The sequence below is a fragment of the Podarcis cretensis genome (genome assembly GCF_951804945.1).
Source record: "Podarcis cretensis genome assembly, chromosome: 4".
Lineage (NCBI taxonomy): Eukaryota > Metazoa > Chordata > Lepidosauria > Squamata > Lacertidae > Podarcis > Podarcis cretensis.
In genome coordinates this window covers 29,575,024-29,590,223 of record NC_137173.1, presented here as the reverse complement: position 1 = coordinate 29,590,223, position 15,200 = coordinate 29,575,024, and the positions used below count along the sequence as shown (strand labels likewise).

The following is a 15,200-nucleotide window of genomic DNA, read 5'->3' as shown; positions in this document are numbered from 1 at the left end:
CACTAAGTAAGGGACAGTGTTGGTCTGGAGGTCTTAATGCTCTAGCACAATGTCGACCCACTGAGTTGCCCCGTTTTTCTCTGCTCAGCTGGACCACGGTTTTACCATCAAGAGATCAGGTTCTTTGGACTACTACCAACAACCAGGAATGTATTGGATAAGGTATGAGATGGTACAGCTCCAACAGTCAGTGTTTCCATGGCAACGTGCTGGCAGTCTCCATTAACCAGTTCCTTCAGTGGATAAACATTTTATATTTTATTTTTAATTCGTTATCCAGTCCATATGCTGCTTTTATCAGTTTCATTTTAACCTTTGATTGAGATGCCACACCCCTCATTCCCCTTCCTCACCCCATTATTCACACTGACATTGCAAGCTTTTTCTTCATTGCACATGCTCAGTATTCAAGTTATCCCTATAGTTAAAAGGACAGTGTATACAGAAAAAAATAAAATAAAATGGATATGCTCAAGCGATGTTTTCTTTCACATTTATGGTTTTAAGGCATCTACTGTCCTGTGCTCCTTTCTGTTTTAGACCCACGATATGGCAACAGGACACCAGTACCTACGTGTATAGATTTATATTCCTTTTCTCTATGAGATGTGAAATTATATACTGTCATTTTAAATCCCACCCACCCACCCCCAACCACTACCTTTGCCTTATAGATTGAACAATGCATTGACATAACATAGTGTTTAGAAGCTTTTCCCCCAGTTCAACGAAATAAAATGCATTGTATATGTGCTGGTAAGCTTGTGTTTTAAAGTATGCACATTTTGTTATACTTTTTTTTAAACAACAGATTAAAAAAAAGAGTATATTGCATGGATCCCCTCCTCTTCGGTACTATCCTGTGATGTACAAAGTTGATAGGATTGTGATTATGTCTATGGAGAACGGGGTAGTTACTTGCGATGTGTTTTCTTTTTAAAACGTCTAATCTTGCTACAGAAACAGATGCTATGCCTTTCCTAAATTAATCACTTCTTCATCTATCCAGCGGCTGTTTATTAGATTTTAATATTTATATTCCTCAGGTCTGCTTGTGATTGTTATTGTTATTTTTTATTTTTTTAAGATGCAGCGGCGGATTGCCAGAGGATTGTCAAATGCATTTTACCTCAAAAGACTAGGATTTCAAAACTGTATATTACACACACACACGTGTGTGTGTGTGTGTGTGTGTGTGTGTGTGTGATATTTTACCTTCATTATCATAATGGTGGCAGCAGTCATCGCAAGCATTTACAATACATTCAGTATCCCCCTTTCTAGAATTTAACTAAAATGCATGGATCAAAGTACAGCAGACCGGGCCAGAAGAAATAGTATTCTCTCAATATATATATATACAGATGTTGTTTCTTAAATAATCATCAAAGTGGGTACTTTGCAGTAGAGGAGATGTACAGTGGTCTTTCTTACTGAAAGCCATTCCATTGATGTTTAAAATGGCATATTTGTTTAAGTATTCTAAGCCTTTGATCAGTATTTTAACCTTTCCGATGGACAATGTTAGAAACAAATAATGCGCATTTTCCTGACAACCCAATACTAACAAATGTTCACATGTTTACAAGGAACTGCTGCTAATACCAGATAAAATTATTAGGTATATACCAGCATTGTCTATGCAGGCTACTGCTATGACATCCTAATATAAGCATCGAAATGTCTTCGTATTATATGGACAGATTTACCTCTGCTTTATAGTATGAAGGACAACATGGTTGAATTTTTGCATGAAGTCAAAGAGTAAATGAAGACTTAATAAGGCATCGGTATAAGCTCATTTTAAGAGTGGATAAAATTTTGGAAAGATTCTAGTACTTAAGAAGGTAGGAGCTATATTGATAATTAATGCAACATTTTACCCCTAGGATTCTGGAAGACATAACTGTGCAAATACAGAAAGGCAAATATACATTCTGCATACAAATATATATTAAACAGGGCATTAAACACCAGTGAATATATGTTAAACAGGACATGGTAAGATTACAGCACACGACTGTGATAGCTGCTTTTCAAGTAGTGCAAACAAAACATTGTCCATCTGTAAAATGGGCAAAGTGCTTGATAGTTAATATTAAAAAAATGTTGTTGACATCCTGCTATAAGGACCCCTTAAGTCCCAAACATAACCCACATTACAGTCCAGTGACCCGCTTTGGGTGCAAAATATTTCCTGCCTGAAGGGCCTCCCCCTATTTATTTTGAGTGACTCCCCCTGTTTAAATGGTTCTCTGTGCCAGGGGGAATTAGATGTATGCACCAGAATGTATACACATCTACTGCTTGGAAGATCAAAATCAAAGCTAAATTGCACATCTAGAAATGCTCTCTCGGGATTACACCAGAATACAGGTGGAGGAATTAAAAATTCCCTACTCTTCATAGATGTTGTGGACTAGCACACACACCCCAGCCAAGGGATAATGGGATTTGTATTCCATAATACATGGAGAGCGCTACATTTGCTACCCCTGGCTAATGTCCTCCTCCTGCCCCGTGTGCTTGATTTCTATGGGTAGAGAGGGTTCTTGTTGTTTTTCAATGTGGAGAGAATTTAAACATGGTATGTCAGTCTAAACTGATTCAATGTTGGGAGAGCCATACCATGTGTTTGTAACACTTTATCAGGTGTGGAAATGATTTTCTGCTGGGATACCCAATTGCCCTTTTCAGGATGCAGAAAGATAAAAGTAAGAAAGCTTAAACACGAAGAAAAATAAGAGAGACAACGAAGGGAAAACATTGTCCTCTTGAGAGAAAGAACTGACAGGGTTTTTGTAACCCTTCACATTTCCATTGTATTTCCCACACCTCACTGAGCAAGTTCTATCAATATTTAGCCAGTCTTGAACAACCTTACTCTTAACATATTTAACATCTGAATTTTAAAAAACACTTTGACCTGGTTCCGATAGCCTCCTTCTAGTGATTTGATTTCGGTGGACAAGAATAAGAGAGGCAACTGCAGGCTAGCCGTCACTTTTCCCTTTAAGATTGGATAGCTTGCAGTATGTCCTGCTCACTGACCTTGCTTAAAGTCTAATGAACGTAATATGGGAAACAATGTATAGAAAGCTATCTCCATCCTGTAATGACAATGGCAGTTGCGTTGATTAATTCATAATGAATCCTTCGTTGAGACTGCAAATGGTAATTACGGCAGATTCTTTTCATGGGAGCCAGAGTTGTCGAGTGGATGGCATGTGGCCTGTGAAATCCAAAAACAACTTGTTCAAATTACAACTACTACTACAAATAATAATAATAATAATAATAATAATAATAATAATAATAATCTGTACCCTGCCCATCCAACTAGGTTGCCCCAGCCACTCTGGACAGCTTCCAGCATTTACAAAAACATAATTAAACATTAAACAGTATTTTGGAGTTCCCCCATCACGTGTGAATAATGGCGATGGGGTTGGTGCTAAGTTGACTCAGGAAAGCTTATCATTTATACCAGCTTTCCCCAGCTTCCTGCCCTCCTGATGTTTTGGGCTACAGCTCATATCCATTCCATGGTATCGTTTGAAGGCACAAGAAGCCACCACTTCAGCAACCCAAATTTCTGTAGTTAAGTGCCTAGCTCAACTGGGCTCCTTTTTGGGGGGAGCGGGGGAGGGTGGGGATATAAGAATAAAATAATAACAACCGTTCCCCATATCCTTTCTAAATAAGAAGGTCCTACAGGGATGTGTTTCAGCAAAGGTATTCCATGACTTTAGCTGCATTGCATTGCAAAAAAGGGGGGGTGGGATATTGCTGAGATCAACTTGGCCTGGCAGAGTGATGAAATGTGGAGCAGGTCGCCTAATGTTAATTAGCTGGGGAGTGCATATGAAGAAAGACAGTCCTGTAATTATGCAGGTCCCAGGTTGTCAAGAGCTTAAGGATACAGCACCTTTAATTGAGCTCTGAAGCTAATTAGTCAGTTCAGGCAGATGCTTTGCATGCAGGAGGTCCCAGGTTCATTCTGCAGGTAGGACTGAGGGGAAACTCCCTGTCTGGAATCCTTGAGAGCCACAGCCAGTGAGTTTAGACATTCCTGAGCCAGATGGACCAATGGCCTTGACTCAATATAAGGCAGCTTCTTATGTGGAAATAGTAGTACATGCTCCTATGCAGCTGGAATTAAATATTAGACCAACAGGAGCTTCTGAGTTCTCTTCTAGGGCATCGCCACATAGAGCAAGTTTCCAAGGGGAATTTGCTGGCCTTCAGACAAAAATATGTAACTTATCCCATAAGATCAACTTCTGTACCTGAGAACTTGAAAGTGGCCAAAGTAGTAACAATTTTTAAACAGGGATCCCGGGGAGATCCAGGAAAATACAAGCCAGTTATAGCTTAATATCTGTTCCAGGAGAACTAGTGGATACAATTTTTTTAATAATCAAGCATAGAGAAGAACAAGTCTGGCTGAAGAGGAACTGTTTCCCACAAGGGTAAGCCCTACCTAATCTTTTTGAGTTCTTTGAGAGTGTCAACAAGCACATGGATAAGAGTTCTCCAGTAGACATTGTGTATTTAGACTTTCTTAAGTTTGCCAGGTCATTCCTGCTCTGAGGGGCTGTTGAGGAGAAACCTGACGACTGCCTTATTCAAATATTACAGGATATTGCCGCATCTTCATATGATCCAAGGCAAAAGTGATCCAATGCAATTGGGTCAAGTTGGAACTTCTGACAGTTCTGGCTCACAATCTGCTAAGGCAGCAGTGGGCAGGTTTGGCAAAGTCTAAGTGATTTTGTCAGCAAGGGAATGTAATATTAATGATTATGTATTTATTTATACCGCTGTGTTTTCCCCTGATGGGACTTACATATAAAAAAGTGCTAAAAGCATAGGAAAAACAATAATTTAAAAACAATTAAGCATTGTTAGGAGTAAAACAATATAAAACCTATAAAATCTATTAAAGCCATACAAATAGTTACAATAAAAACAGCACGGCACCAGCTCTTCCATTAAAAGCTGTCCATTCCCAAAACCATGTTGAAATGATAAAGTTTTCACTTGCTGGTGGAAGGACAACAAGGAGGGAGTCAGTCTAGCTTCTCCATGGAGGTAGTTCCAGAGTCTGGGAGCAGCCACCGAGAAGGCCCTCTCCTACATCCCCACCAAGTGTACCTGTGAAGGTGGCAGGACCAAGAGAAGGGCCTAGATGACTCAGAATTTAGTGGTTCCTTGAGTCCTGTTCAGGCCTTTTTTTCAGTCAGAACTCACTGGAACTCAGTTCTGGCACCTCTCAGATGGGCGCCATTGCCATTCGAAGAGAATGAGGGAAGAGTTCATAGTGAGTTCTGGCACCTCTTTTTCTAGAAAAATAGTACTGGTCCTGTTAGAGGAAAAGGTGGGATATATTAATAATAGTATTAATAATAATACAGTGGTACCTCTGGTTACGTACTTAATTTGTCCCGGAGGTCCGTTCTTAACCTGAAACTATTATTAACCTGAAGCACCACTTTAGCTAATGGGGCCTCCCGCTACCGCTGCGCCGCCGGAGCACGATTTCTGTTCTCATCCTGAAGCAAAGTTCTTAACCCAAGGTACTATTTCTGGGTTAGCGGAGTCTGTAACCTGAAGCGTATGTAACCGGAAGCGTATGTAACCCGAGGTACCACTGTAGAACTTACTAAAATATCACAAAGCAGTGAACAACGTTTTGAGTTCTTCATAACTCTTTTTTGGACAGAATGGTTTGCCAAACTGAGTTATGGAGAGGGAGAAGAGACTCTCTATGATGTTCCAAAGTCTGCTTTATGTAACAGTCTTAAAACGGAGTCAGTAGTGGACAATGGAGTGAGATAGCAGCCCTTACCGACCTCCCAGAAGATGGGTCACTGCTGCTTACCAGGAGGAAGAGTGGAAGGGGCAAGGTGGCGGGCACTGACAGAGGCATTAGGGTGCTCCAGCTGTCATCTTTGTACAGCATCAACCTCCCTATTACCTTGTTCCACTCTCCCTCTCACTAATCAGGAATGACGCACTTGCCAGGAGGTCAGGTAAGCAGCATAGCCGCTCAACCCTGCCATCCGGTATCGGATGGAGCGCAAAAAGTGGAAAGGGGGTGGGGAAGCAATATCAATTAAAAGAATATAATGCAAATATACCGCAGTATGTTTTTATAATAATAATCCCAAAGCATAAAAGACCTGCCACCATTTCAAAAAAGAATGAGTACTTAATATTCACCCATAGCCAGGCCATGTTCCAAATGCCTGAAGAAAGAAACACATCTTCTGGAGCCAAAAAAGATGGCAGTGTTGGTGAGCGAATAGTCTATAGTTGGAGGACAACAACAGAAAAGGACTACTAGGAATGTGGGGAATGTGCCTTATGCTGAGTCAGATCATTGATCCATCTAGCTCAGTATTGTCTACACTTCCCAGCCCTACCTAAAGATGCTAGGAATTAAACCTGCCTTTCCCCATTCTCTCATTGCCACCCACAAGGCATCTCTTGGGAAAGCTACTTGCTCTTCACACAGGTCAGACGGTGTAATGGTTCTAGGAGTTGCTTGTGCATAAATCGGTGCCACACTTGGCTGGGTTACCTGGGTGAACCCTTTCTGTCCGGACAGCCACTCACCTGTGGCTGTCTCAGTCGCTGGCAGAATCCGTCAGTGGGCGTTTCTTGAAGTTCTTCCAGCAAAGAAGTTCTTTGACGCCCAGTCTCCTCCTACTCTCCCTGCGCAGAAATCTTCTGCGCAGGGAGGGTGTGGGCAGCGGAGGACCCGTGCTCTCCCCACTGGTCTCCGGCGAGGAGTCCTGGAGCCTTCTCTCCAATTCCCCCATCTGCCCCCCTTCTCCACTGGTGCTACGCTGATTTCCTTCCCCAGCAGATGGGCTGCTTCTCTCCTTCCCGGTACACTCTCCGGAATCCCTCTGGAGCCCTCCCTCTCCCTCTGGCTCCGATGGCAGTTCCCTGACAGACGGGCTCTGATGTTCCTCCTTTTAAAGATTCCAGCAGTGCTGATAGGTTATTAAATGCCAGGCAATTTGGAGATGCTACTCGGGTGGCACTGTGGGTTAAACCACAGAGCCTAGCACTTGCCGATCAGAAGGTCGGCGGTTCAAATCCCCGCGACGGGGTGAGCTCCTGTTGCTCTGTCCCAGCTCCTGCCCACCTAGCAGTTCGAAAGCACGTCAAAGTGCAAGTAGATAAATAGGAACCACTCCGGCAGGAAGGTAAACGGCATTTCCGTTTCTGGTTTGCCAGAAGTGGCTTAGTCATGCTGGCCACATGACCCGGATGCTGTACGCCGGCTCCCTCGACCAATAAAGCGAGATGAGCGCCGCAACCCCAGAGTTGGTCACGACTGGACCTAATGGTCAGGGGTTCCTTTACCTTTACCTTTACTGTTAAGCATTGTCCATTGGGTGCTAATGGAAGTGGAATAGAATGGTGTGATTGTGGGAGCTTTTAAAGTATTCTGAGCAAATGTTGCAACAGTACATAATATAGGCCTAGTACAGCAAAGTGAACAGAACATATCCAAAATGGCAAGCAAACTGTAAAGGCATCCTACAGAATAAAAGAGGGAGAGAAGTGGCGGGGGAACCTTTCTTAGATTAATGCACGAACAGCTGCATATCTCGCTGGCACTGCCCTCACTGCAGCCCTGAAGCTAATATGAATAATGCATGCACTAAGAGGGAAAACATACGCACGTATTCTTTTATTAATGAAACGAATATGTTTGTATGTGCATGGCTAGCAGTAAAACAAAAGCAACGGAAAGGTAGGGGGGGAGAGTCACCGTGCCCATAAAAAGTGAGTATTTTCCCTCCAGTGATTACTGAGCTAGTAGACAAATCATTAAAGGTAAAGGTAAAGGTACCCCTGCCCGTACGGGCCAGTTGTGTCTGACTCTAGGGTTGCGCACTCATCTCGCTCAAGAGGCCGGGAGCCAGCGCGGTCCGGAGACACTTCCAGGTCACGTGGCCAGCGTGACGAAGCTGCTCTGGTGAGCCAGCACCAGCGCAGCACACGGAAACGCCATTTACCTTCCCGCTATAAAGCGGTACCTATTTATCTACTTGCACTTAGGGGTGCTTTCGAACTGCTAGGTGGGCAGGAGCTGGGACCGAACGACGGGAGCTCACCCCGCCGCGGGGATTCGAACCGCTGACCTTGCGATCAGCAAGTCCTAGGCACTGAGGTTTTACCCACAGTGCCACCCGCGTCCCCAAGACAAATCATTATGCAACAGCTAAAATGTGCCATGTATTTCACAGTTGCTACACTTGGGGGTGGAGGGTGTGTCTTCCAGAGTCAGGGCAGTAGGCCAAGTTGTGGGCTCCAATGAAAACTTTCAGAATGACGTTGGTTATAGCAAAGTCTACCGTGGCCAGCATAATATCTGCATGGTGTTGCAGACCTTGGTGCTTCCTGAAGGATGCTTCAGAGTTCATTAGCACCGACCTGTTAAAGACAATCTGCTAATCAAATACGCAGTAGGTAGCTGCCTATCTATCCTCTGTAAGAATCATGCAATTTTACTAGGTTGCTACCAATATAGACTTTTCCCTTGGAACTCGGAATGCTACTTCCCTCCAGCTGAGAAATTCCCATCATAGTGTGCTCATGAACGCCTGAGGTTTATTGTATTGTTCCAAATGCTTATATACAGCAAGCCCACAACTTAGGCACATTTAAACTTGTGTGCATAATGCACGTGACCTCTGAGAGGTGGTGTGGTTTGGGTAGATGTAGCTGTTTGGAGGCTACAAACAGAGCGCCTATTTGTGCTATACTATAGGAAAGGGCCATAGCTCAGTTGCAGAGTGCATGCGTTGTATTCCGGTAAGTCCCAGGTTCACTTCCTGGCAGCGATAGGCAGGGTTAGGATCGAACACTGGAGAGTGACTGACAGTCAGTGTACACTAGATGAGCTAGATGAATGAATGCTATAATTCAGTATAAGACAACTTCCTAACTTCGACAGACAGCTAGATACATCTGCAGAAGTCTGCATCTGTTTTTCTGCATGGCCCTACCTAGATCAGGGCAACTGACTTTAGTAAGACTTGCATAACGCCGCTGGAGGCTAAATTGCAGCCTTCATATTTTAAATCAGACTTGAATACCAAGGGAAGAATTTCATCTTGAGTCTGGGATTAATATAAAAATTATGTGATGTGGGTCAAACCTTTAAATAAACGCCTTTGGAGCATAAAAAATACTTTAAAATGCAAATCTGTATGTCATTGAATGGTAATATATGCCATTCCCTCCATTGCTTTTGGAGAACTATATACTGTAAATGCTATATTTGTAACGTGAATATGATCTGGATTGTCTTCTGCTTCATATTAAAATATAATAATAAAGTTGGTTTTAAGGCCAAGCATCTCACGGGGCCTTGAAAACTGGTCAGACCTTTACCAAAGGATCAGCAGTAAACAAAGAACCTTTGGCAAACCATCGCAATTGAATTTTAGCATTCTTATTTAAAATTATTGCTGTTGTTTAAAACCCAAATATGATTTTTCCTCCACTTTGTATTACTGCTCTAAAGATTCTAACTATGAAACTATTAGTGGAACAATTCAGCCTAACTGAATCCATTTGCTATAGAAACCCTCTCGGTCTTCTGCCTTTATTACATCATTTTCAAGCCCTGATTGCATTATTTTAGAGCATGGATTGCTATAATGCTATTCTACCCTAACCTGATGGATTTAGTTTTCATCTTGTTCTCAGAAATGCCCAGTCTATAAATATATCTCCGTTCTCTAACCAGGATTACAGTTAACTGGTAAATTTTCCAGAAGAAAAACAGTTATGCACGTCCCAAGAGAAAATGATACATCCTTTGAAGTAGAATAACCTCTTGATTGCATTATTTTTTAAAAGAGCCCATCATGATAAAGAGAAGTCGTTCCAACATTTCCTACTTAACACTTGCATTCATTTGGTTTCTAGACAATCCGGTAGTTTTTAGCCTCCCGTGCTCCCAAGGGGATATATCTGCAGTTTAGAGGCCAGGTTTTTATCCTTTTGGCATGTGCAGTCCATTCACCGTAGACAGTTCCTCCCAAATCAACAAAACTTAGAGGCTCTCTGAAAATTAAGCACCATATTTATGTTTTGTGTTAAATTGGACAATTAATGCCAACTTGGAAATCCCAGAAGCAGTGGGTGGCATCCAAGAAAACAGTTCCACCAGCTCAAGCACTTTGGGCTGCACAACTTCCCCTCCCTGTGTGCCACCTAAATCTCTTCTGGGTAGTTGGAGGAAGCCCCAGACATATGGGGGGGGGGAGGGATGGGGAGAGGGAGCCAAAAGTATTTGTGCTAGAGGAACTGTTTAGTTGGATAAATACACCCAAAATGTATTTGCGGAGCTGGTGGCAATAAATGTGCATGGCTTCCAGGGTTGGCTTGACACTTCTCTTGCAGCCTTCCCTGTTGCCAAAGAGACAAACCACTTTGTCACTTTGTGAACATTGTTTCTCTCTTTAGCAATAGATCAAACCAATCTGCACGATCTCCCCAGGCTAGGTTCTGTCTCCATGTACACCTCATACTTCTTCTGGTTGTGTTGTTATTGTTTTCATCTAAGGCAGCGGTTCTCAACCTGTGGGTCCCCAGATGTTGTTGGACTACAACTCCCATCATACCTGAGCTCTGGCCTTGCTGGCTAGGGGTGATGGGAGTTGTAGTTCAACAACATCTGGGGACCCACAGGTTGAGAAAGGCTGATCTAAGGATTAATAACAACTGGGCAGAGCACTGACTATTCTGCCCTTCATAGTTTAGGGGAAATCCAGCTTTGCATATAGATATATTTGGGAATATGCAATATAGACACAGATGTACATACTATAAATATAGGCAACACCAGCTCCCTGGACGTGTAGAATAACATCTCTTCTTGCTAATGAGTGTGTGGTTATTCTGTTTAGAAGTTGGCTTTCCTCTCCCTTTCTTTGACTTTAGTCTGACAGTTTTGTAAGAATGTAGGGTTGGGTTTGACTGGGGGTTTTTTTTGACACCTTCACTGTTTTTTAATGTTAGCAAATATTTGCCCCCTTCGTACAAATCAAATCACCTTTTAACCTTTCCTGTCAGAATAGAGGCTTACTTTGGAAAGGGAATAATTGTAGGGTCAGTCCGCATTCTCCTTGAAACCTGAACCCTTTACTCCAAGAAATTAATAGCATCCAGAAGTTTAACATATGGCATGTGCACACACACACACACACACACACACACACACACACACTGTATATGCTTGACGATGTCACGCTGCCTCTTAATAGTTTGGGTGAATTTATCTGTGTTATGAGTTAAATCCAGCAAAAACTGGCTGAAACAGAAGGGTGGATGGACGAAGAGTTTTTGATTTGACCCGGACTGATTTTAGCCCCAGTCCTGGGGAAAAGAAAGGGTGGGATGGAGAACATATGGTAGCCAGATATGGCATTTCATACACAGCCTAATTTCATTTATTCTCATTTTATGCCCCTGCCAGACCACCGCTCTTGATAAGGAGGGGCAGGTTTTCCGACGAAGACGCAACCCGGATGTGAGGGGGCGCTGCAAGGCACAACAAGCACCACCTGATCTCAACTCCGAATCGGAAGACTATTCACCCAGTTCATCTGAGACTGTTCGCTCACCTAATTCACCCTTTTAATAAAACACTTTTGCTGAAAGTCTTGGCTTAACCCTTTGAGATTCTGAAAACAAACAAACAAAAATCCTCCAAACCTGTGTGCAACTGTTTCATTTGATTTCTTCTCCTTCTTTTTTTGTCTGTATCAGTTGCTTAAAGAAGGAACCACAGAAAGGGTGCTTACAGTATCTTTGTAATAATAATTTCCTAAATGACTGAAATCATCTTTGTTCTCTGTCTAGATTGTGACTTGCTGCTAAATATGATCCTCAAAGGGTTAAGACTATTTTGCTTTTTTTCTAATACATATATATATATATAAATATATATATATATAATTTTCAAAGGGGATAGAAGCAATGAATGTTTTCATCAGTCAAGCTACAGTATATGACTTAAGCATATGTTAACCCTCTGAGTGCATAATCTTAAATAATCTTGACTTGCCCCAAAGAGGGCTTTATCATCAACACATTTTCCTGCAGCACTCAAATTGGTGGTTTAGCCAAAGTGGTACGTAATTACAGGATCTGGATTGTGATTTTTGTAGAGTCTGGTTTTTATGCTCTTATGCCAGGGGTACAAATAGTCACCCAGCAGCTACTGGGATCTTTACAAAGCAAACCACTGGGCATCTGAGTTGTTGGAGAGATCAATGATAGTTTTGTTTGTTCTCATGTTTTGCTGAACAAAGCACCCTCCTTTTAGCACATTGAACCTAGAAATTCTAACCATTTCTAGGTGTGTTCTGCCATGATTACTTGTTGAAATAATGTCACAGGCAGTAGAGCTGTCTAAGAACAATCTGTTTAGGGTGCTATTTGTAGTTCCCTGGTTGCTGGCTGCAACACAGTTTCATGGGAGTCTATAGTGGAATGAATTCCCCATCATCCATACTCTGCTGTGCACAAAGTCCTCCTTTCTGTACATTCTTTTTAAAGACACAGGTACATGCAGAAGGCATGTTTGGGAGCAGGCAATAAACACAATCAGTTTTGGTTTTTTTCATGCCATGGATTGTTCCTCTGGGCGTTATTGTGGTGTTATTTATATGGTGAGGGGTGCTATTTACAATGACTGGATGGGGGGATGTTTAACAGAGGAAATTATTCTACAAACAATGTAAATTAAAGAAGAGATTTGAAATTCCAAACATAAATAACCTTTGTTTTAAAAATAAAGTGGCTAGCACTTACTCACCTAATGTCTTTGTACAAATATATTTACCAGAATTTAGTCTGCGAGTGTGTGAGAGAGAGACAGACAGCAAATGGGACAAAAATTCCAAAAGTAAATGTTTCATCAGTGCTTTGAAAACATAATTAACCTACAAGAATCATTTGGTTTTTAAAATAACGTTGGTTCCAAATTGTAATAATGTTTGTAAAAATGGTCTCTGTTCATTCACCAGTCACTCTAGTTGAATTAAAAAAAACCTTGGTTTTTAAGGCATGATTCTCAAAGTGTTATTGAGGAGGCTTTAGAAGAAATGCAGGATGGTAAAATTCATATCTAGAGGTTATAGAAATTTTGCTTTGAGATACAAAACACCTGAGATGGGGAGATCAGCAATCCTGTTCACTTGGGCTATTTAAATACTGACAAAGGTAATGTCATTTAAGCAGCTTAAGTGGAGAAAGGATTTCAACCAGTGGAATAAAAGGTACTTGATTGAACACATTTTGTTCATTATAAAAGCATAATTGATATAAAACCAGCCGGAGCCATCTCTGCCAAGTTGCTTCTTAGTATCATCACTGATAGCAATTTATTCATGGACTGAGCACATAGGTTATGTACCTGGTAGGGTACCGGTATATAATTTAGCCTCAGGACAGTACTTGCCTGGTCCTCCATTGCATGACCTCTAATAAGATTCAGTGCTTTTCAGAATAAGTGCCAATGCTAGACATCCAACAAAACCAATGAAGGGCCAATAAGCAGGGCCAATCACAAAGGCATATAAGCTCAGTATTCATTCACTATTATTTTTGTGAATGGACTGAGGTTCATCTCCTTCCTCAATGCATGGCTCACCTTTGTGCCAGGACCAGCCCCAAGTTCTGTAGCTTATACATTTTCCCCATAGGGCAGTCGTTATAACAAAAACATTATTGTTTCAATAATGTATGGAAAAAGCCACTCTGATGTCTTGCTTATATTACGTCTTTATTACACTTGTTCACATTATCAAGCACTGAACAAACTACAGAACTCTTGATGGGAGGTGATTACTCATTTGGACAGCTACAAACCAGCCATCTAGAATGCTCTCATCTTTTTTGAGCTCAGTATTTTTTAAATTATTATTTTAACTGGGCTTCGTGTGTTTTCAACAAGTAGAATTTCCCCCATAATTTTGATGGGTGGACAGCATAATCCCACTCACCATATTTGGCTGCAACAATCCACACTGTTGAGCCAATTCAAAGCTCCTCAGCCGCCACTATAATAGGGTTGCCATACTTCCGGAATTTCCCAGACATATTCAGAATACTACAATCAGAAGAAGTGTCTGGGCGGAAATCGAAAAAATGTCCGGAAAAATCCAGACATATGGTGATTTTCCTTAAAAATTCCTGTCCTGCTTTTCACTTTTTGAAATATGGCAACCCTACACTATACTGGTAATCCCCAGTCCTACTGTAAAGAATGGCGCAGCTTTGTGTCAGTCTCCATGACTCCTCTGAGCCCTAAGGCAAGGCAAAGGAAATTCTGCTCCTTGTGGGCATCTGGAAATCCTCACGGAGGAGGCAAGTGTAAAGAGGATGATACAGGGTAGTACTGCCCATAAGCCTATCTGATGGACTCTTGTGATGGTCCACTGTAGCAGATCCTGTGATCTTCTAGATCAGGGGTCGGCAAAGTTTTTGTGGCTTGGGCCAGTTCACAGTCCCGCCGGTGGGCCGGGGGGTGCGTGCATGCACATACACATGTGCAAACACTGTTTCCGGTCCTCCTTCCAGCGCGGAGGAGGCGTGCACAGCTTCCCATTGGCTGCAGGAGCTTCCTGCAGCCAATGGGAAGCCGGCCAGTGTCATGGAAGGCAGTCCCCGCTCTACTCCGTGCCAGTTTAGCACGGTGCACAGGAGCCGACCGAGCGGGCGGCAGGGGTCCATGGGCTGGTTAAACAACCCCCATGGGCTGCTTGTGGCACATGGGCCTTAGGTTGCCGACCCCTGTTTTAGATTGCCACAGTGGCTCATAGCAACTGGCTATAAAAGGTGAATCTGAGATTAAACAAGGATGGCGTAACTCAAAGATCCATAAAACAACTGATGTTGCACTATTACGTTGCACATAATGAGGATGTGTAGCAGTTTAAAAAGTGGTGGGTATGCCCATAATGGATTGATTGGGATTTCCATGTCACATTACCTCTTTACAAGCTATTATAAACTAAAGCCAGGTACATGCAAGTACCTAAATGCATGTTTAAAGTGCATCCAGCACCAGCTTATTAACCTTCTTGCACAATCTTGCAAATAATTATCATCAGGGTTCTTTCTATATAGCTATTAAAAAAGAGATGGCGAAACCTTTC

At 42.2% G+C, this 15,200-nt stretch overlaps 1 protein-coding gene across 4 annotated transcripts in view; it reads left to right on the top strand.

The window, feature by feature from the left end:
- Positions 1 to 12,669, top strand: part of DCLK1 (doublecortin like kinase 1) — a 214,520-nt gene extending 201,851 nt beyond the window's left edge. For 3 of the 4 annotated variants that reach the window (XM_079973687.1, XM_079973686.1, XM_079973689.1), the window contains one exon: positions 11,513 to 12,669. In XM_079973687.1, coding sequence (XP_079829813.1) covers positions 11,513 to 11,677 — 165 coding nt within the window. In that variant the 3' untranslated portion in view covers positions 11,678 to 12,669. Of the gene's footprint in view, positions 1 to 88; positions 163 to 11,512 lie in introns of all 4 variants that reach the window. The other variant, XM_079973688.1, reaches the window with a different exon arrangement.
- Positions 12,670 to 15,200: the final 2,531 nt, after the last annotated feature.